Source organism: Zonotrichia albicollis, chromosome 2, assembly GCF_047830755.1.
Source record: "Zonotrichia albicollis isolate bZonAlb1 chromosome 2, bZonAlb1.hap1, whole genome shotgun sequence".
NCBI classification, from domain to species: Eukaryota; Metazoa; Chordata; class Aves; order Passeriformes; family Passerellidae; genus Zonotrichia; species Zonotrichia albicollis.
Window position 1 is genome coordinate 39,810,071 of NC_133820.1, and position 21,237 is coordinate 39,831,307.

Here is a 21,237-nt window from a genome sequence, read left to right on the forward strand (position 1 = left end):
TTCCCTTAGTGGAGAATTGCCACTACTAGCATACTTCTGCAGTGCAAGAATTTCATTCTGCTTTAATGCTACAGAATTAGGGTAGAGAAAAAGTCATTAGTTGTGGTGGGTTTTGATGATTAAAACTAGAAGTTCATAAACAATACATTTTTTTGCATGATGTTTGTTTAAAAAAAAGAACAGAAATGTCATTCAGGAGTAATTAAAGAAATATTTCTGTGATCTACAAATTTGGTAATTTTCTAGATAGAACTCAAAATACAACAATAATTACAGCATGCTAAGCTACTGAGAATACTCATTCAGCAGTTTGATCTGCTATTGAAAAAACCTGCTCTGTCCATAATTAAATACCTAATCCAGTTTTCTATTTGTGGCTGGATTTTCACTGCTTTCTTGCTATCTCTGGAAGTGCACACCCTATTTCAGTATAAAATCAGTTTTGGTCACTTTGCTTTACACCTCAGCCAAATGTTTGTAAACAAAAGTGGGACTCTTTTAGACCACCCCTGGAGACTGCTACAGAGGCTGAAAAGGAGGTCAGCTCCTTTCTTTTTTTTTTTTTTTTTTGAAATCTGAGAAATTTCCAATCAAAATCCAGCAATAAACTTTCTTGATTAGCAATAGCTGTAATCCATCTTACACCTTCATTTTCAGGAACAATCATCTCAATATTATGACATTCCATAACGTACTATTTCATTATCATGCTAAAACAATAATCACATTAGCAAGGTTCCTGTCTCCTTTCCTCACATCAAGAGCTACATGCAGATAGTCCTTTTAATTGCTTCCAGAGAAACATCTGGTGCTGCCTATGTAAATGCAACAGATCACAGTGCATCTCTGGGCATACCTGACCACTTCATACAGCTTGCACAGACTTGGTTTAGGGAAGCAGACTTCAGCCTGAACCAGTGCTGAAACAGTCTATATTCACAAACAACTGAACAGTTCTCCTGATTGCAGTGTCACAATGAGCTTTCAAAAATATGCTAGAATCAGCCACTTCTGAAAGTTGTATGGATACTTGTGTGGTAAGTATTGGTAAGAATAACATTCAAGACATCAGACATGGCTCAAATGTTTCATCTAATGGTTTAGATTTAATAAGAACAATGGCCATTAGATCTGGACAGATAAGGACACAGAAAAATTAACGTATAAAGGCAAATTAAAGGCTATTTAACTGAAGTCAGTCTAACCACCATAAGGAAAATCAGAATCATATTTGGTGGAAACTGTTGTTTGATAAAGCTGAACATGTTCAAGTTTAGCTATCTTAGGTTTTTATTGTTTTTGACTGTATTGGTATGGTAGAAGCACTGCACAAAGATCCATCATTTCCTGAGTCTGACACTTTCTCTTTGGGGGTTCAAAGATTCAATCTCTGCATTATTATATTTTGAAAGATACAACATACTTTCTGTGGCTGAGTGCAATGTAAGATCCTCACTGATATTCTGCTGGCTTCAAGGGAAGCCTGAGTGTTGGTTTTAGCAAGACCTTGAACAGCACAAGTTTAGCTTTTAGACCAGTAGCAATGTAAGAAAAGCAACACTGGACCAGATCAAATATCCACCTCTGACAGAAATCAACAACAAAAAAAAAAAGAATGTAAGTACATAAAAGCATGCATACTCTCCCATCTGTGGTTTCACCACTTCCTGTAGAGGTGACTGCTCGGATATGCAACAGTCCCAAAGCAATTTTTCAGATTAATTTGTCGAGTCCCTTTCTGAATTCATATAAATTTCAGCATGCACTGTATCCTGTGTCATGGGGTTTTGTAACCCAGTTGTGGATTTTGTGAGATGCATTGCTATGCTTGTGTTGAATCTTCCAGGTTTTAACTTGTTTTAATATTTGTCAGTTCACATTCTTCAGTGGACAAAACAATTTCTCCATATCACTTGTAGTTTTATAAACCTTCACTTTATTCCTCTCTAACCATAGCTTGCAAAGCATTTATCCTTCATGCTGAAGAGTCTTCTCTATGTATCTAGTCACTGATCCTGTGTTGTAACTAATTGAATTGTTCAGTTGCTTGAAAACAAGAAAAAATCCTCTCTAGACTGGTTTTTACTGCATCATTGGCTTGGAACTCACCTTGCGATTATTCCAGCTAATGACTTCATCCTTTTGAGCCGACAAGTCAGAATACAGGAAAATTAAAACCCAAGCTGGTAACATATTTAAAATCATAAACAAATTTGAAAAAATGGGGTGAATTTATTTAAATGTATTTCCACCAGAATTCTGAGCTCATCTATTTAGACTGGTTTTTTAATACAGAGGAAAAGCGAAGCAGGAAGTATATCTGTCTTCATCAATTCATGATTCACCAGGGATATAGAGCTATGATTGCCATTTGCAGTTTAACAACCCCAGCAAAATCTGCCTGTAAAGAATCATGTTGAAAGGGAGACTACAACATCATTTCAACTTGCACTGATAAAATTCAGATCCTGTGTGCACATCACCTTTGCAGTTCTGTTGCAAAGATACTTGTGGGTGTCCTCACAAGAGCAGAAGCTATGACACATCTGTGTCTGTGGAAATTATAGAAGTTTGCCAGTTTAGAGTCAGTAACAGAAAGCTCATCAACCAAGAAACTAAGTTGAGTTCCAGGAAAATGTAACATGTGATAGCTATATACCAAGTGGGAAGGTAAGCTCAGTACCTCTTGGGGTAGTCAAGAGAAGCACATGGTTTACATACATGAATTACTGGATCAGATGGAAAAGCATCCGCCGGAAAAGGAGGTTATAGCAAAGAAGGGAAAGTAAGCCCCAGAGAAGATGTAACCTCCTGATGATCATGCTGGAACTGATACAAAACTTACCATGTAATCACCTGTTACTTAGTGATTACAGTGCAGCTGCGAAAATAAGTGGCAATAGCTGATACAAAAGCATAGAAACATGTTTTCCTTACCTTTATGGTTCCACATGAACACAGGCCGTGTTTATGTGTTTATGAGTTAACCTTTTGTGACTACAGTGACGCAGAGACAAATTAGTGGTCTTCTAAGAAGTCTTTGAAGTATATTACTTGTAATCTGTACAAACTCCTAGCTCTGCTTCAGAAATTTACAGTGTACTTATCCCTAAATGGGCTTCTCAGTCATGATTGCAGCATTCAAAATTTCAAAACTGCAGCAAGGGATAAGTCTAAAATCTAACACTGCTAACATTTTCTAGGTCCACCAACACAAACACGATAAAGGAGATCAGCAATGCTACACTCATTCAATAAGATCTGTGGAAAGCCACTTAATCAGAAACAAATCCAACGCAACAGGAGCACTCACCAGTGATTGCCGGAACAGGAGACACTTGTTGGGGTCAATCCCACAGGCAAGGATGGCAGCAGTGGTGTCCAGGATGTTCTGGCGCAGGACAGCTGGCTCCTTGGGCATGGTGAAAGAGTGCATGTCCATAATGCTATAGAGCACTGAGCTGCACTCTTCCTGTAGATTCACCCAGTTCTGAATGGCTCCAAGGTAGTTACCCAGATGAGGGGTCCCAGTTGGCTGGATACCAGAGAAAATCCGATCCATGACCACGGTCTGTGACAAAGCATTGGCAAGATTAACACATAATTTTTTTTTTATTTTGACAGATTCTTTTGTATTTTAAAGTCATTTTAAAAGCTTCATTTATGCCTGTCTCTTCTCCCCACCTATCAGTGTATTAATGTATAAATGACCTCAGAATCAATAATTGCAGTAAGTCAGTTAAATATGCTATCTTACAGCAAAGAGATTAACAACTATCATAATTTTAATCTGTGAGACTGCATACGCAAAAAAACAGCTGTAAACACGATTGGTGAAAAGCTGGTCTCAGAAACCAAGTGGTAGATTCTTTCATTTCTTTTGCACCAAAGCCGTGTGTTTCTCTTTAGTTTCTATATCCACACTTCAGTTTCTATATCCTCTCTGATATAGAAACTTAGGGTCATAGAGCAGAGAAATTCAGACATTTTTGTTGTACACTCATGCAATGTCCCAGCAGATTGCCATTTTAACTCCCATGAATACTGAAGTCTTATTTTTCTAGCTGCAAAGAACATTTTGAGCAGCTCCTGAAAGAAACCTACTTCTCGACCCAAAGGTCAAAAGAATAATGAAAGAGATTATCAAAGTTCTGAAACTCCCCATTTTGGTAGCAATACAATTTCTAGAAGACCTCTACAAAGAAACACAGCTACAGCTCAAGATCGCACCTGGAATACTGTTCATGCACCAGGACCAACACTGGAAAAGAGTTCACAGAGAAACAGCAAAAACAAAAAAAGACTAAGAAGCTGAGGTTGTGAGCAAAGATTAAAAAGTTTGAAACATGTATAGCTTGGCTAAGTGACAGTTACCATCTTAGAAAGTTTGTTTTCCTGCATCCCAGCCCTCCATCTGACCATTTTCTCAGAGCCCTGAGCTGTCAGCATATGATCAATTACCTCCCTGACCTTCCCAAAGAATTCCACCGTATTCAGAAGTAGCTCAGCAATGTTTTATGTGAAAATGCTTGCAACATGCCAAGTTGCAAGAGCATGCAAGACCACTCAGTATATAAATGAGGATCCCCCCCCATCACAGCAAATACAATACAAATCCTCAGACTCAGTTGTGTGGCAGGATCATCAACTGTGGCTGCACGGTTTGTTTCCTGCTAAATTTTATGAGCAACATCTATAACTTAGCAGGAAGAATTTATTTACTGATGTAGTCTGTTTTCTTTTCTGTGAATCTCATACAAATATGTGGGACAAAAAAAAAGTCATACAAATATTAAACCACACAAAATGGCAGTAAAAGTCAAGGCCAAGTACCATTACTTTTAACTATTAAAAAAGGACTTCAAATTTACTTAATTCATTTTGACTCAGACTTGAGAAATATTAATGAGAAAGTATTTCCAAGCAGAATAGGACTTTTTTACTTCTAGGCATGATGTATAGCTCAGAAAAGCCTAGACTATTTCTTTCTAAATTTGCTGGAAAATTCTCTTTTCTTCTAAAGTAAGCTTGTTTTTCAGATCAAAACAATTTTCTTACCCAATGTTTAAGTGTTTGTGCTGACATACCAAGAGGAGCTTTGGGCTAGCTGTCATGCTAATTTCCCCTGCTCATATAAATGCCTACACATTTAAGTCTTGATAGCAACCCTTCACCCCATCCCAAATATCTTCTTGACTTCTAGTATATTCTTGAGTCAGTTTCTAAGTGTTTTTGGAGAACCTCCAGCACAGGAGCTTCAAGGCAGTCACTTGAAGCAATGAAAAGCACACCACTTCTTCCAACAGCAATTCCAGCTTTTAGTCCTTGAACACCCATATGTCTCTTTTCTTCATTACACAAAAATGGAGTTATGACACACAGTCTCTCACTTGGCATTTGATTCCTTGTTTTCCCAGGAACCTACATCAGAGCGCTTCTCACCCCTCACAGAATCCACTCACCTCCCACTAAGGCACTACCTGGCCCAGGACTGCAGCCAGCTTCCTGCTAACACTGAGAAGGGCCAGGTGCTCTCTTGCAGAAGGAGGCATTCAACATTCCAATGTGTATAAATGAGATGAAGTCTTATAGAAACTTGGGATTCACTAGACTTCAGAGCTGTACTTCTATTACTACAGGCCTGGAACAGCTGCTAGGCAATGCAACGGGTACTTCACAGGCATAACATTGGTTTTTGCTTCCTATGTTTCTTAACTGAGACAATAAGAAGTCAGGGAGGAAATAGTTGACCAGCAACATGGTGTTCTACCCCTGCTGGGGTCCCAGAACAGTTGGCTGTTTGTCAGAGCACATAACCTTTCTTCATGTCTGTATCTCCACTCACTAAGTTCAAATCCTGATGCTCCTTCACACAATTACTTCTCCCCACTGAACTGGTTGCTTTCTGGTGCCCATTTATATGCTTGTTTAACAACACTCTTCTTCACAGACCATGATTCTTACAGCCCTGCTCTCCATTTTCTTATTAGACAATTTCATCCCCCCTGCATTCATTTCTTCCTCCACTTGTGCTTCACACTCCTTGCTTCCCCAAAGAGCTCTTATATACAGCTCTTGATATACAGCTCTTACTGTAAGAAGGCACAGAGAATGCCATGTTAAGATAATTACTATTATTACTAATTAAGCTATTATTGCCTTGACTCCAGTCACTTGATATAAAATATGTTTTTTACCTGCACGGTTCTAAAAGCTAAGAAATGTTATCATGTGCCAGAAATCCACTATGGACCCACATCAATTAAAGTATCTTAGGACGACCAAGTTAAAGCATAGTGCAGAAACTTGCAAATCTTCCAACTTCAGTCTAGTGAAAGACAGCATCACCTGACATATCTCCTGATGTTACTGCTTCTTTTCCCTGAGACTTGAAGTTGGTGCTACTTCAGTGCAGGAGCAGCTCTACCCCCTGGGGTAATTGTGTGTTATACCAGGGCACAGGAATTTCTGTGCAGCCAGCACAGATCAGCTCATGTGCCAATACCTTGACGCAAGAAGGGCCAACACCCTGAGCCCATGGAGAACAGTTCTGTCTAGAAATTTCATTGGTCCCCACATCAGGCAGACTCAGTTCCCTTGCAGCTGCAGTTCTTGCTTTGGATGTGTCCCATAACAGGTTCATTATCCGCCTTTTCAACTTCTCGGGTCACTGTACAGTCTGTAGATAATGTTATTATGAACATATTGGATGTATTGGCAAAATGGTGTCCCTTAATGTGAGTATAATATACTCAATACATAAAAATGCAATAGTAACATTTAAACAGGCAGTCTGAGAATGTCTTTCACCAAGAAAATACAAGACATCAGTGTCTCAGCATAAACTGTATGTTCAAATACTGTACTTACTCCAAATATTCAAAGGCTAACAATGAGCTAATGAAAGGTAGGTTTGTTGCAATACTACATTAAGTTAGCATCTGGTGACACACCACGTGTTCAAAAGAAAATACACAATGTACAATGTCAAATGGACACAGTTTCATATACAGAAAGAATCAAGTTCTCTATCCATTAAAGAGCATACCTGTGAAGGCAAGCATGATATCTTTAATGGTGCTTTGTATGTTCAAATGGTAAACAAATACAAAAGGTTTGTTCAGTATAAGGGCAATAAATAGCAAGTGAAACATTAGAAGCAAACAGTAGCAGTATTATTTTTAGTTTAAGCACAGCAATTACTTAACCTGAAGTAGAGAATTCACAGAAATAAGTAACTCCAATAATGAAAACTGAGCTAGGGTGAACCTGAGTAAAGCATTAGCAAATTTATTACAAAGAACAAACCCATACTGGCTCCCAGCTGAGGGACCAGTTGACTAGGAGTCTTTCATCTTTAACTCCTTTGATTTCATTTAACAACATAAAGCACGAGAAGTTACAGCAAACAGGGTGGCATGAAATATTCCATTGTGTTAGCAGAAGTCTATATTAAAAAAAGCCCACACAAAACACCCTCAAATGAATCTTGGATTTCTTGCACTAAAAATATACAAAGAACATTGCTCCTTTGGAGAGAGTTTATGTTCCCTGTTTGTTCACTCCGTGAGAAGCAGCGGGCAGCATAGCAGCGTGGCAGGGGACTTCTGCCTGGTACCATGAAATCATGGGGCTGGAATGCACTTCAATGGAGCTGTTAGGTCAGGGGATGGGAGCTGTGTGCTCCAAAGTACTGGAGCTGGAAAAGGATAAAAACAAAAGGAGTGAAGACTTCCCAATGGAGCAGAGTGAAAGCCACAAGACATGCAGCTCCAGCCCACAGGCACTCACTCATTCAGACATCTGTAGTAAGCACAGTGTGAGCCTGCTGTCCGTATGTTTAACTCTGTGTGGTGTGTGCACCTACGCCAGCAGCGCTGCACGTTAATTCTCATGCCTGCTACGAGTGCTGCATCTGACAGATGAATTAGCACCTATTTATTTTCTCCCTGAAAGACCTCTGCAGGGCAGTTTTAAAAAACACAGTGCATTTCTCAATTGCATTACCCAATGAAGCTTGGCCCCAACCCTGTTAAGATCCAGGTGTTCTCTCACCTAACCTTCCTTTTGTCATGAGATCAACAACTGCCATTCCTTATACTGAAAAAATATCAACATCCAAATGCTCTTAAATAATCAGGAATAAGCATTTCATCCTTATCCCAGAGTAGGATGGCTAAGGTCTCATCCTGCCATCCGGTAGCATGGCCATATCCATTTTCAATGCAAAACAAGAAAGATGACAGCTTCCAAAAATCCAATTCTGCTCTCTTGGACCAAAGCAGAGCTTTGCTCTTTATGGAAGGCGAGCTACAACTGTCAAGGACTCAATTCAGCAGTCAAAACCACAATCATTCCCTCTCATGAGATAGATGTGCCAGAACAGGAAGATACACCAAAGCTGATAAAGGAAAAGATCCATGCAGATCTCAGCATCCCATGTTACAGACAATTCTTGGTATCCTGGCTATACGTTTCATGTTTAGCTTTATGAATTCGGTCACTGCTGAACACAAGAATTTATTTACCTGTTGGATACACATATTTGCCTGGTACAGTCAAGAAAAAACTGCATCTCAAATATGTAGTAAAATGAGTTGTAAAATAGTTCCCCCTTCACAAAGAGTTACAGAAATAAAATCAAATGAAAGCATTCACAAAACTTAGGTTTTCAGAATCTCTCTTCTTTACAACTCCACATAAATATTGCCATCACACACTTGAAATGACAGCAGACAAGCTACAATTATAGGGTAACCTTACGCCTATGCTTTAGTCTCTTTTGGGTTTTAAAACCAGAGAAATGTAGCGCCCATTCAAGGAGGTAGGAGAAAGCTGCCAGTAAACAAACAATTCTCAGGATTGTTTTCTCCTTTTATTTTGGCACAGGCACGTTATAAAATTACATAAAAGCATACATAAAAATGCGGCTGGTTGGAGTCCAGTTAAGACCTATTGTTTAACACAACAAACCATTAAATGATCACATTAATCCTGCCCTAGAAATACTGAGGCGGTGCCTGTCAGCTTCTCAACCTACCCAGTCATGGGGGAGACAGACACATCTTCAAAATCAAATTCAAAGGAGGCTTTTGCCAATTATATCCTTGGAGTGACTGAAGGTAAGGAAAAGCTTTGGACTAACTAGTTTTTTTGGACTTTGTTAATGACTTTATACCAGCAGCCTAACAGATGAGAGGTAGGCTTACGCTTGCATCTATAATATAACTTATAAATATTTTAATTTCTAAATAATACTGACTCACAAACTCACCCTGAGCTGAAATGAAAGCAAGAGATTTAGACCCAAACCCCACAATGTTACAGAAAATTATGACAGTATTACAAGAGCAGCTGCAACAGAAATCACCCCCCCAAGCCACAGCGATGGTTACCATTCACACGCCACAGCATTTAGCTGCTCTGCTTTATTTGAACAGCCATTTACTCGGGCCAGAACAGGTGAAGAGCCAAGTGAGATCCACAGCATCAGAGCTAATTCTAAACACAGGTGGTGGGCATGACAGAGAGAGCAGGAAGTCGACAGGAGAATCACTGCTGACATGTAGGACAGGGAAGATTGATGGCTTCCCTCTCTAGTTTTCCCCACTGTGTAGGCACGCAGGGGGTGGGGGAAAGGGACGGAGAAGCTGCTGTGCTGGTGACATAACACACCACAAGGCTCCACAGCACCAGCGCTGATTAATGACGCTGGAACGGCTCAGGAAACAGCAAAGGATCATTCACAGACTTCTCTCTTCTTGTTATAATTTTATTCGTGGGGATTCATTTTGCCCCAGCTGTCCCAAGCTGAAGCAAGTTCAAATTTGCCAGACGAAAAGAAAATGTGGAAGTCAAAGGGAAGAAAGAGCAGCATAAGCAAACACAGACATGCATAGAACACAAAAACTGGAAAATTTGAAAATTCTAACATGAAGATCCTCTCAACAGGGATCAAAAAGGGAAGAAAATTAAAATGAAAACAACACAACCAAAACCTTGCTCCAGCCTCAGAGACAAAAGAAATTCTTTGGCTGACAAAAGTCACCAACTACTGCATCTTTTGCATCTGTCTACAATTTTTTTATTTCCTTTATTAATACTTTGCAACTTCAAAGCTCTGGTTGCTAAAATAATATGCTCATCTGTTAACACTGGCTTAGCAAAACCTGTCTTGAGACAGTTATTAAGCATCAAAATGAAGGGAAGCCAGACGAGTCACATTTTACGAGCTAAAGCATAAATTTTAAAGCCTAATTGGGACAATTTAAGTATTAATGTTGTTACAGAAAGAAAAAAATGAAGGAAAAGGGAAACTTAGGAGCAGCATATATATTACATACTTTGTTTCCTTTATTGTTTTTAATGCAATTACTTCTCTGCAAACTTGCTGTAGAAACTTTTAAACGTGCTTATTTTGATCTGATAATTTAATATGTCAAATTCATCTGGTACAAATGCTATTTCAACATGCTTAATTCTTAAAATGAGAGACTAAAGATCTAACATTAAATTAGAAAGACATATATTCATACCAGAGCAAGTTTTCAGATAAATAGCTTCTGAGTAAAGATTAACCCATTGCCCAGAAACTGAACTAAATTAAGATTTAAACAGAACTGCCTAGTATCCCTTTCTTGAATGTCAAATGCACTCAAACTTCAGTAGGACTTTAATATTTATATTTCAAATGAAAAACACATTGGAAGGAGGAACATTTGCAGCACATACTAACCCCACCCTATAAATTTAACTCTGCCCTCTAGGGCTAGCAAAAGAACTCAATGAAGCTGCGGCTGGGTTAGGCTGCCCTCTCACGCTGCCTTGGTACAGATGACTCAGCAAATGGCTCCTTTCATGTGGCTCGCTGCATCCCGCAAGTGGATTCTCTCATTTGCTTTATGAGCCCCACGCGCCACTCGGGGTGCTAATGACAGCTGCACTGACAGAGCCCAGCATTATCTACAGCCAGGCTGCCACAGCTCTGCCGCCACACACCACAGGGATCCTCCAGACCTGAGGTAGACACGGACCCTCCCCACCATGGGGAGTGGAACAGGGGACACAACCTCTGGTGAGGGACCTGGTGGCAGCCAGCAGCCTCCTGGCTCAGAAGAGCTGGCTCCAGTGCTCTGCAGGGGCTGGGACAAGAACCTGTGCTAACATTTGTGCAGAGCTGGTGGAGGAACCAAGCACTGGGTCTGCATGCAGCCAACACTGGCCACCAACCTCACCCTAAACCACAATGCCTTCCTGAGCAAGGACACAGTCTGGTGGCTTTTATTTTTCCTGCTGCACTCCTTACAGTTCTCCACATCAACTTGAAGGACAGCATGCTAGAGCTCCTGTTCAGAGCTGAGCCATAACCCAGCTACAGAGCAGGTTCAATGCACACTGAAACATGCAGTACTTCTGCACCTCCTGGGTTTCAAAGGTGTGCACAGAACTGCAATTAATGGCCTCAGATGGTGCCTGATGCAACCTTAACCCTGATTGATGATTCTCAAACCATTTACTTGCCTTTTTAAAGCTGGAACAATGAAGTTTCTTCAATCAAACTATCTAAACATAGACATTAACTGCAGGTCTTATGAGTTCATTTCACCTAAGGTAGGTGAAAGGCTAAAAGAATTTATAATAATATTTATTAACAATTATGACATAAGGAAGGTAATTAGTGCCTCACTGACAGGAAGCTGCAGCAGGAGCTTAGCCTGAACCATCAGCAAGAACATTCTGGCCAGCCAGGCAAGGCAGGAAAGTAAGGTCAGATTGATACATGCTGCTTCCAAAACCATCAGATGATACACTCAATGCTCAAAAGCTGAAAATTTGACAGTTCCAGTACTGCAGGCATTGCTTGGAAGAGATGGTGCCAGGGAAAAGGGAAGGGATAAGCAGGACTACCTTTGTTACACTGTGAAGAACACCCCTAAGATACAAATCCATATAAAAAGTAGTTGACTGTTCATTGAATAACGTGGTTGAACCAGCAACAACTAAAAAAGTTTTCAGGCACAGGTGCTTCCTGGAAGCAGCTGCCCAGAGCACCCATCAGGTCTGGCTTTTTTCTGATCCATATGCAGCCCCACAAAGCACACTGGCATGGAAGCACCAGGCCAGGGAGCTCACAGAGAACCTCGTGTTCCGCTCTGCAACCTCATGGAGTTACTCTGTATCAGTCAGCTCAACTTCAGTTCCTGGAAAGATACAGGAACAAATAATGAACTGCGAAGAAATTACAGAAATAACAGAAGGCAGTGGTATTTCTCAAGAACTGGTGCCTCTCAAAAACACTGATAGTCTGCAACAGTACAAGAGATGCTAGAATGGAAATGAAATACTAAAGGTTACATCCTACTTTTCATTAAATTCCAATACTATCTCAGTTTCCAACAAGATAGAGAAATAGTACCTTGAATACAATATTATGTGCTGGGGGTGAAACTGGAGAGAAAAAAATATCCTGAAAACAGCACTTATTGATGGCTTACAGTGGTTGGGGAAAGATATATCAAATACAAATTTTCAGGGTTTTGTGCTGGTAAATTTGATATCTTCGTATCTCAAAATACAAAATCTAGATGATGAGATGGAATATTCATTAAATCTGCAGACAAAACAAAGTTGGAAGGATGGTAAGAGCTCAAAATAATCTTTACAAAGCAAAGAAATGGTCTGAAAAAATAGTATGCTATTTACCAGGCAAAAGTACACAGATTTATACAGAAAAGTCTACTCAACCACACAAACACAGGAAGGAGAACAGCTGTCCAGGCAACAACTACAGAACAGGGTCTGAGGTTTGTAATACTTTAAAAAGTGAGCATGAATCAATATCATGCAGCTGCAAAACCACCACATTTATAAACTACATCAAAAATTGCACAGGAATATATGAATAGGCTGAAAATCCAGGAGACAGAAAACAATTTGCTTATTTTACTCAGGATGAGGATGGCCTCAAGCCGCAGAAGTTGGATAATATTAGGTCCCGTATTTCAAAAGAGTGGTAGAAAGAAGCCATAGAAGTTCAACCAAGTCCAATGAGTGACCTGAACAAAAAACATTACAGAGGAAAGTCCAAAGTGTTTTTAGTCTAGTGGAAGGAAGACGGTGAAAGTAAAAGGTGTTAAACAATGAGCTTAAGATGAAGTAAGAAAGATTCAGACCAAATGTAAAAAAAAGTTTCCAAGAGTAAGAAAAACAAAGCATTTCAGATGAATGCTTAGAGAGGTATTTTATTAATAAATAAATAAATAAATAAAAATGTTGTATGCTGATAAAGATGTATGGGCACTTAATTTTTATTTTGGGCCAGGGGAAACACCAGATCACCCCAAACAGGGTCTGTTCTAGTCCTCTGAGCCCATAATGTTACATAGGCGTGATTAAAGTCAAAGTGAGATGATCAAAAAGGATGGAAAAGGAATCGGAATTTTATTTAGATAGATTAGATCTCATGGCATTTCAAGATTCAAGTCCTTCTAACTGCATTCAACAAAATGCAAGAATTGAGGCCTTTTCACTGATAGCAGCTGAACACTGACAGCAGCTGAACACTGACAAGCTTTGAAAAACCATTCCATGTTGTTGAAAGATGGGAAATACAAGTTAACATTTAACACCTGTAAACTGGTACATGCCGACATTTAGAAGTATACATTGCTCAAAAGAATAAATATAATAGCAACAAGTGAACAATTAGCATTTATTTTGCTACAAGATATATGTGGAACTATCAAAATGCAGTGAAAAGTGTAATATTATTTATAAATTATAGACTATTTGATATATGAAAGGTTGCTGTGATTTTAATATATTACACTCTTCTAAGTACCAAAACATTAACAATTTTGAAGCAAAACAAAACAGAAGGCTAAAGAGTGCCCCCCCAACTAAATACTTCCCTCACAGAGAAATTAGAGAAGTTTTATGTTTTTGATCACAGTAGTATCCAAATCTCTTAAAACCATCTGATTGCTCTTGCTCTTTCTCTGACCTCTAGCTGAAAGAGATTTTATTGCATTTTTTAATGTATTTTCTTCAAGTGAGGAGTCAGCTTGCTACTAAGATTGCCCTATGGGATATAAACAAAGAATATCAACTTACATCTAGAAGGATATTTTTAAAAAATACTTTTTGTTTGGAATTACTATGTTTCTTCAGAATATTGTCCTAGAAACTCAAAGAGTAGTTCATTTCCTCTCCATTATTTTATTTGGCAATTTCCTGTAGCACAGAAAAGTTGGCTTTGTTTCACATGGGGCCAAAATTAACACAGCTGTTCAAAAAGTTTCACCTTGTGGTCACAGCATGAAATTCATCTCAGGTGAACAGAAAAGTTTTAAAACCACCTGATGGATGTTGAGAGGCCTTAGAATATGGAAATCCCAGTAAATTCCCTAATGATGCACACAAACAAAAAAAAAATGCTACAGCTGATCCTCCTTGTCTATGCTGGAGAGAATTTTACGAATTTAAGTTTTTTAGACATAATAATCACACCTGTATAAGGGACTTCTAGAGAATTTAAAAAACTTTTTCTGGAGCTAGACAATACTCACAGACAACATTTAAACTGTTGTTATCAGCACAGGTTGGTCCTGAAATCACCAGGCTGGGTTGTTTCCACAGAAAGGACGAGGGGTACAATGAACACACAAGTGTTCATCTGTGCTCAGGTCAGGAGAATGTAGCCAAGTGACATGAGAATGGTGACAGCAAGCTGTGACTTGCTTATTAGACAGCTTGAGGCTAGAAACATCAAATGAAAAGTTCTCTAGTTAGTGTGTGACACTCACTGTTTTGCTGGTCCTAAAGAGGAGATGAGATGAGATGAGATGAGATGAGATGAGATGAGATGAGATGAGATGAGATGAGATGAGATGAGATATGTTCCTTGCTAACTTACCTGTATTATTCAAACTGGCCCACAGAAAGCCAGGAAAATCACCAACTCCCAGTTTGGATGGATCCCATGGAGTAAATCAGTGTCAAAAAAGCCAATTGCTTTTACTGTTAGTATCCCAGAGATGTACAATACTTCATTTTCTTTGGGTACTGGCAAGTATTCTGAATACTGGAGACTTACAATGTTTCATGGTCAACTGTGAAAACATCCCTCTGGAGGGAGTGAAGCACCTCTGGCTGTTGTGACCTGGCTTATGCTTGATGAACAAGAGTCAGAGTGCTGACATTGCTTTAACTCTGCAAAGATCTAAAATGCAGATATCATAAAGAAAGTACCCAACAAAACACTTCAGTGGAAGTGCATGAAGAGCAGAATGTGAACTTGACTGCAGAAATTACATGGGCTAATTTGTTGCCAGCAGAGATGCAAAATGAGATTCAGTCAGGAATTCAGAGGGCTGGACCCCTCATTCCCTTTACATAAGCAACAAAGAGGCTTTGAAATGTTTGAAACTGTTTTGTTCTTCCATGCAAACGGAAAGCACCCTATGGATGTCTATTAAGTAAAGTCTTTCCACATCTTGGCAAGTATGTGATTTCAAGAAAAATATTTGCAAATGGATAACCCAATTCAAGGACAAGTCAAAGACCACCTTTGAAAGTAACTTTGATGTGGCTATAAAAAGATTATATTTAGGAAGGATAGCATAACGTGGTTCTGTTGTTAAAAGTTTGTACCTCCCTGTATTCCTTTGCTGTTTTCATGTAAAAAGCAATGCTGGTAAGCGGAGAAGTGAATGTCCATGAGACACAGGATTAAGGCAGAATCTCTGAAAAGAACTGCTCCCAACTAATGGATTAAGACAAAACAAGCCATTTAGCAATCTCACTGCCAAAGGACAGGGATATTGGAGCATCCACAAGTGTGAAAGCAAATGACAGCAACAGTTGCTATGTGAATCTTAGGTGAGATCATCAGGAAGCCTGGAATATTTTATTAACATGGAAACACTACTATATCTTTCCCAAGGTACAGCTATCACACACAGATTTCAAAGTCAGAACTATGCACCTGGCAAAAAGATAAGATGATGGTGAGACTAGGAAGTTGTGAAGACTTTTGCAGTTTACTTTCTTTTTTAATGCTGTCCAACAATCTTCAAATGAGATTAACAGGTCAGCCAGACTGAGAACAACACTATGCAGACCAATATACAATAATTAATTGTCACAGAGTGTATGCAATCAGAAACAACAATGATGGGATTCAGAACAATGCATGCTCCATCTGTCAGAATGGAGAATGCATGCAATTTCATCTCGTTTCAGCTTCCGAATACTTCTGGGAATTGGAAGAATCTTACAGAAAATCTGCACTTCAAAAATGGAAATATAGCCCTATCCAACCCTAGGATCTTTCTGCACAGAAATGTAAATACTGACACCCACCTACGTAAGTGAATGAGATGGGTTTACCACACTTTGTAATACCAATAAGAAACATTTAATTCACCCTCTGATCTGTACTGTAAAGCTCCAAACCACTTATCCATAAACAATACAGGTAGTCTAAACAAAAATAAGTTCCTAGTCTGAACAGTTATGAAAGTGTAATCCAAATACAAATGAAGCATAGAAGGGCTTATAACATAAACTACGCGCAACACCATGAAAACTGAGGAAACCCTTATTTTTAAACTTCACACAACACTTATTCTTCATTCAGTTATTGTGCAGACATCACTGAAGCAATGGGGTAAACTTCACCACTCTATTGCTTCAGCCAGCTCCAAGGAGCAGATGCATGCCCTAGCATAATTCAAATAACTTGAAGCTAAAAGTAAAAGCAGATATTTCATTTCTGGTAGCAATCATCACATTTCAGCACAAGCATGAGGGAAATGAAAAAGTAAGTATATATATTTTATCATCTATTTTTGCATGTATACATATGTATATATACATATATACAAATATGTATCTATTTCCTCTCCCATGCAGCAAGAATTTCAGTGCACTCTCAAGGTGGGTATCTATCTCAGGGGCAAAAATATATTTAATCCGATCCAGTGGATATAAAGATTTGCCTGATACAGCAGAAAATTATAAAATCTGCTATGTGATTTGTCTGAGTTGGGGCTTCCAAGAATGATACTGTTAGTCAAGGGCTCAAATATTCAAATGGAAAACAATTTCAATTCACTGATTACAAACACAGCAAAACTAAAAAAAATTATGATCTAAGGTGACTTAACTGACTTGGGGTTTTTCTTCACTTCAGCTTCTGATCCTGCTGCAATTTGAGTCAACTCCACAAAATGTTTGTTCATCTAGCCCTAGAGTCACAGCATAAACCACAACTTGTGTCATGGAAAAAGTAATTGTTAAGTGTCTAGAATAGCACTTGCTGTACTAGCAAATGGAAATTCTATCTCCCAATGAGCCAGCATTAAAATGGGACCCCAGTCTGCTGTGTAGAGACAGAGGTGATCTGCTGCAGACTGACTCACAACGCTTGCTCAGCATATGCACTGGAGAAATTCACACCAAACTTCAACATCCACGATGGCCAGAGTAGCATCTTTCATTAAACTCCCTGTACAAAAACATGTTAATAAACTCAGAAGTTCCTCAAGAGAAAAAACAGGCTTAGTCAAGACACTGAAAGCAAGGGCCAGAAGGGGAAAGAATGGAGGGACTCTACCCAAGCCCTGACAAGATGCCAGAATAAAGGGCTGTTTCCTGCTAAAACAATCTATATTTGCCAGACTTTATTGTTAGAACTCCATTCTGAAATGAATAGGACCCGTTCACGCCTCAAAGATCCTTCATGTCTATTTACGGTGGGGCTCTCTCTGTGCAGCTACAACAGAGGTCAAAATCCAGTAGAGACAAGACACTAAGCAAGGCAGATCACAAGAAGTCTCTCTACAGCTGCAAGTCTAATGAATCTGTGTGGAAACCTGAGATATCTCAAATTCAGTGAAAATACAAGAAATGTATATTGCCACTGTATACTAACTTGCCTTCCATTCTGAAAATTATACAAAAGCTAATGATTTCATTCTTGCATAAAGAACTATTCCACTGCTTTATCTGAAAGTTAAGCCAGTCTCCCTAGAGGATTAACTATATTTATATTATTTAGCTATTGTTTACCTATTTATTTATTTAGCTAGTTAGTGATTAGAATAAAAACAAATGACTGATTAGGGAAAACTTCCACTCCAACCCGAATAGAAGACACCAGAGTTTTAATGCAAAGGCTGGAATATGTTGCTAAATCTAGTTGATTTCATAAGGATCTGAGTAACTAAATAACTTTTAGTATCTGTGCCCCATAACAACAGTAAAAACTGTTAAAATTCAGGAAAATAGGAAATAAAAAATAAAAGGCACCAATTTCTACAAATGAATCCACACAGACGCTACTTGGAAAGAATTTCTCCAATCACTCAGATCTTTTCTAAAGCTCCTGTATATTACAATATATTTAACTAGTCCATACTGGACACCAGGAGACATCGGGGTATTTCCATTTCCAGCTTTTTTTCCCCTCAGTCAACTTCCAACCTTAATGCTCTCTAGAAGAAAGAGATGCAACACAGGGGATTGTCACAATCATAAATCCAGAGCAAGCACTTAAAAATCTGCCTGTTCATCCATCAATTTCAGCCTACAAGTGTCTGGACAGGCATTTTGAAGTTGACCTGCTGCAGTAACCTGTGTATGTGTGCAGCTTGTTACATGCACCTGGGGACCCATTTCATTAATGGTTAACAAAGTGACCCCTATGTGACAGCAACAAATTCAAGATGGGAACAGGGAGGCATTTAAATTGTTCGCATTTCATTCATAACAGATCTGAATGATTCTGAAAACTGAGCTCTCTCTCCCACTGTAGTTTTAACTACAATCTTTGAAATCCTTAAGGATTAGGGTATGGTAATTTCAGTTACTTCCTTTCTCTGGAGCTCCATATGGTAACGGTAACCATAGCTAAAAATTTTGAAGATTTTATTTGCAATCTGGGAAAAAGCATTTTAATGGTCTTCTCCAAAACAACCCTTCAAGTTTTACCTAACTGCCTTTTTCATAGCCATCTTTGTTAAAAAATATGAAACATGACCAGTCATTAACATGACAGTAACAATAGAGTGATCAGGTGGCCTGAATACAGAAGGAACAATACTTCCTCAAAAAAGTAAATCAAATTTCACCAGACCCAAACAATCTGAAGATCTTCTCTTCAAGTACTGACAATACTGGCCAGAATCACTGAGGTTCACAGAAGCCCAGCAAAGTATCAGAAAACCAAAAAAGGAAAAATGGCATTCCCATCTTCAAAAATACAGGAAAATAGGAACAGTTTGTGAAGTAGTTGGCTTACCATCAATACTCAGTGAACACAATCCATCTTTTCCCTAGAAGACAACTAGAGGAAAACAACAGCAAATGTGGATTTCTTAAGAGCAAGGCATGCCAGAATAGTCTAACTGGCCCTGAGACTCATTAGGCTGCCACATTTTCCCCACAGCAGGGGAAAATGCAGTAAAGGCCTCTTGATTTTAGCACCACCTTTGGGCACTGTAAAGCAAACCAGAGAAACTACATCCAGAGTCTATACTGTGGTATTTTTAAATAGATATTCACTCGGGTAAAGAAGCAGATACTTTCCTAAATGAGCTGCTAAGATTACCACTATATTGGCTTCCTTGGATTTGAAGATCCTGTATTTCCAGTGGTCCTGACTAAACATTCACCAGAGATATTTTCTGTGCAACACTCACCAAAAGATAGAAACAACATCCTTGGAAGAGTGGGACTCAAACCAATTTTCTCTTTATATGATCTGCATGCACTAGTCAGTGTCCTGAGTTTCATTACAGCAAATCCAACTTGGAGTGCCAGAAAAAAAAAAAAAAGAGACTAAATTCTAGCATCAAAGAGGAAAGGATTTTGTGTTAAAAAACATCAACCCTTATGGCTGGATGATGCAGTTCTGTACCACATAAAGCTAACAGAGAACCCACTTTCTGATGCATCACTCTTATGAAAGTTGACAAGAGATGAAGTTTGTAGGACATCAAAATGTACAGCTTAGCAACAATAATACAGCCACTGTAACAGATCATGTGTGGAGGCAAGGCAAGGTCTCTCCTAACAAAGAGGAAGACTAGGGTAGGAGAAAAGGCAGCAAAATGGCAAGTTATTTAAAAGATATTGTCAGGAAGAAAAGCAATACAAGTATTAGAGTATTCTTACAGTAATTGTAGTAGTGATAGCTACTTTGATACTAGAAAAGAAAAATTAAGCCAAAGACTCCTGATTTCTTGAAGGCAAATAACATCTAAATGTGTCTTTCCAGCTGAGTGTCTTGAAAGCCATCTAGTGATGCATGAGACCATCAAAAGCAAGACCTTGCCATTCTTCTACTTCCCCTTTGCAGCCAGGACTAAACCCAATCCATGTTTCATCAGGACATACACTAACAATTGACTGACCCACCTTAGATTACATTTTCCTACTGACAGGTTATGTCACAGTTGGATTTTTCATGATTTTATCAGTAATTCCCTGGAGTCCCTGTAGTGGCCATTTTTAAGAGTGTCTCATCAAAGAAACAGACTTGATGAAATGACTTTCTATAACCGTGGCTTAGAGAGCACTGAAGAACAGTAAATCAGGGAATTTGAAAATAAGCTCTTAAAGTTAAGATACCCCAAATGTACAGAATTTCCCCAACAAAACATTACTTTCTTCTTAGCCACATTTATTACACCTACATATTTGTGTGCTAGAAATATGTAAAACAAAATGTACAGAGCAACTTCTCCACAGCATGGTAAATCCAGCACAGGGATGAACTGTGCACTACAGTGAAACAAAGCTGAAGCCACATAAATTATGTCTTCTGGTGACTATGACTGCATTATTGAACACTTAAACATCAAAACTATAGGGGTGCCAGTAGACACACTGCTCAAGCTTGAAGGCAAACACTTTTCCAGCTTGAATATTCCACATCAGCAAGCAGCAAATACATGATCTGTTCCAAATTGTCTACCATAGTAGCTGAACCACTGCTGAGTCCAGCCTGGCAACAGGAACAGCACAAATAAGGAAGCAATTTTTCCTCCTCAATTCTTTAGAAGATGCAGTGTAAGTACCAGTTCAAGTCCAGTGCAATTCTTTTCAGATAGAGATAAGAGGGGACTTAAAGTGAGAGAGAAAACGGAAAAAATCCCACAGCACACTGGACTTGCAAATTTAGCACCAGAGGAACAACTTAAATTACTGCTGTTACTTGAGTGTGGGTGACCT

The 21,237-nt window shown here is 39.0% G+C and overlaps 1 protein-coding gene across 1 annotated transcript in view; it reads right to left on the bottom strand.

Moving 5' to 3' along the window:
• Positions 1 to 21,237, bottom strand: part of WARS2 (tryptophanyl tRNA synthetase 2, mitochondrial) — a 39,544-nt gene that overhangs the window by 15,078 nt on the left and 3,229 nt on the right. Inside the window, 1 exon segment of the mRNA XM_074534806.1 lies at positions 3,314 to 3,571. Within this exon segment, the coding sequence (XP_074390907.1) occupies positions 3,314 to 3,571 (258 nt within the window).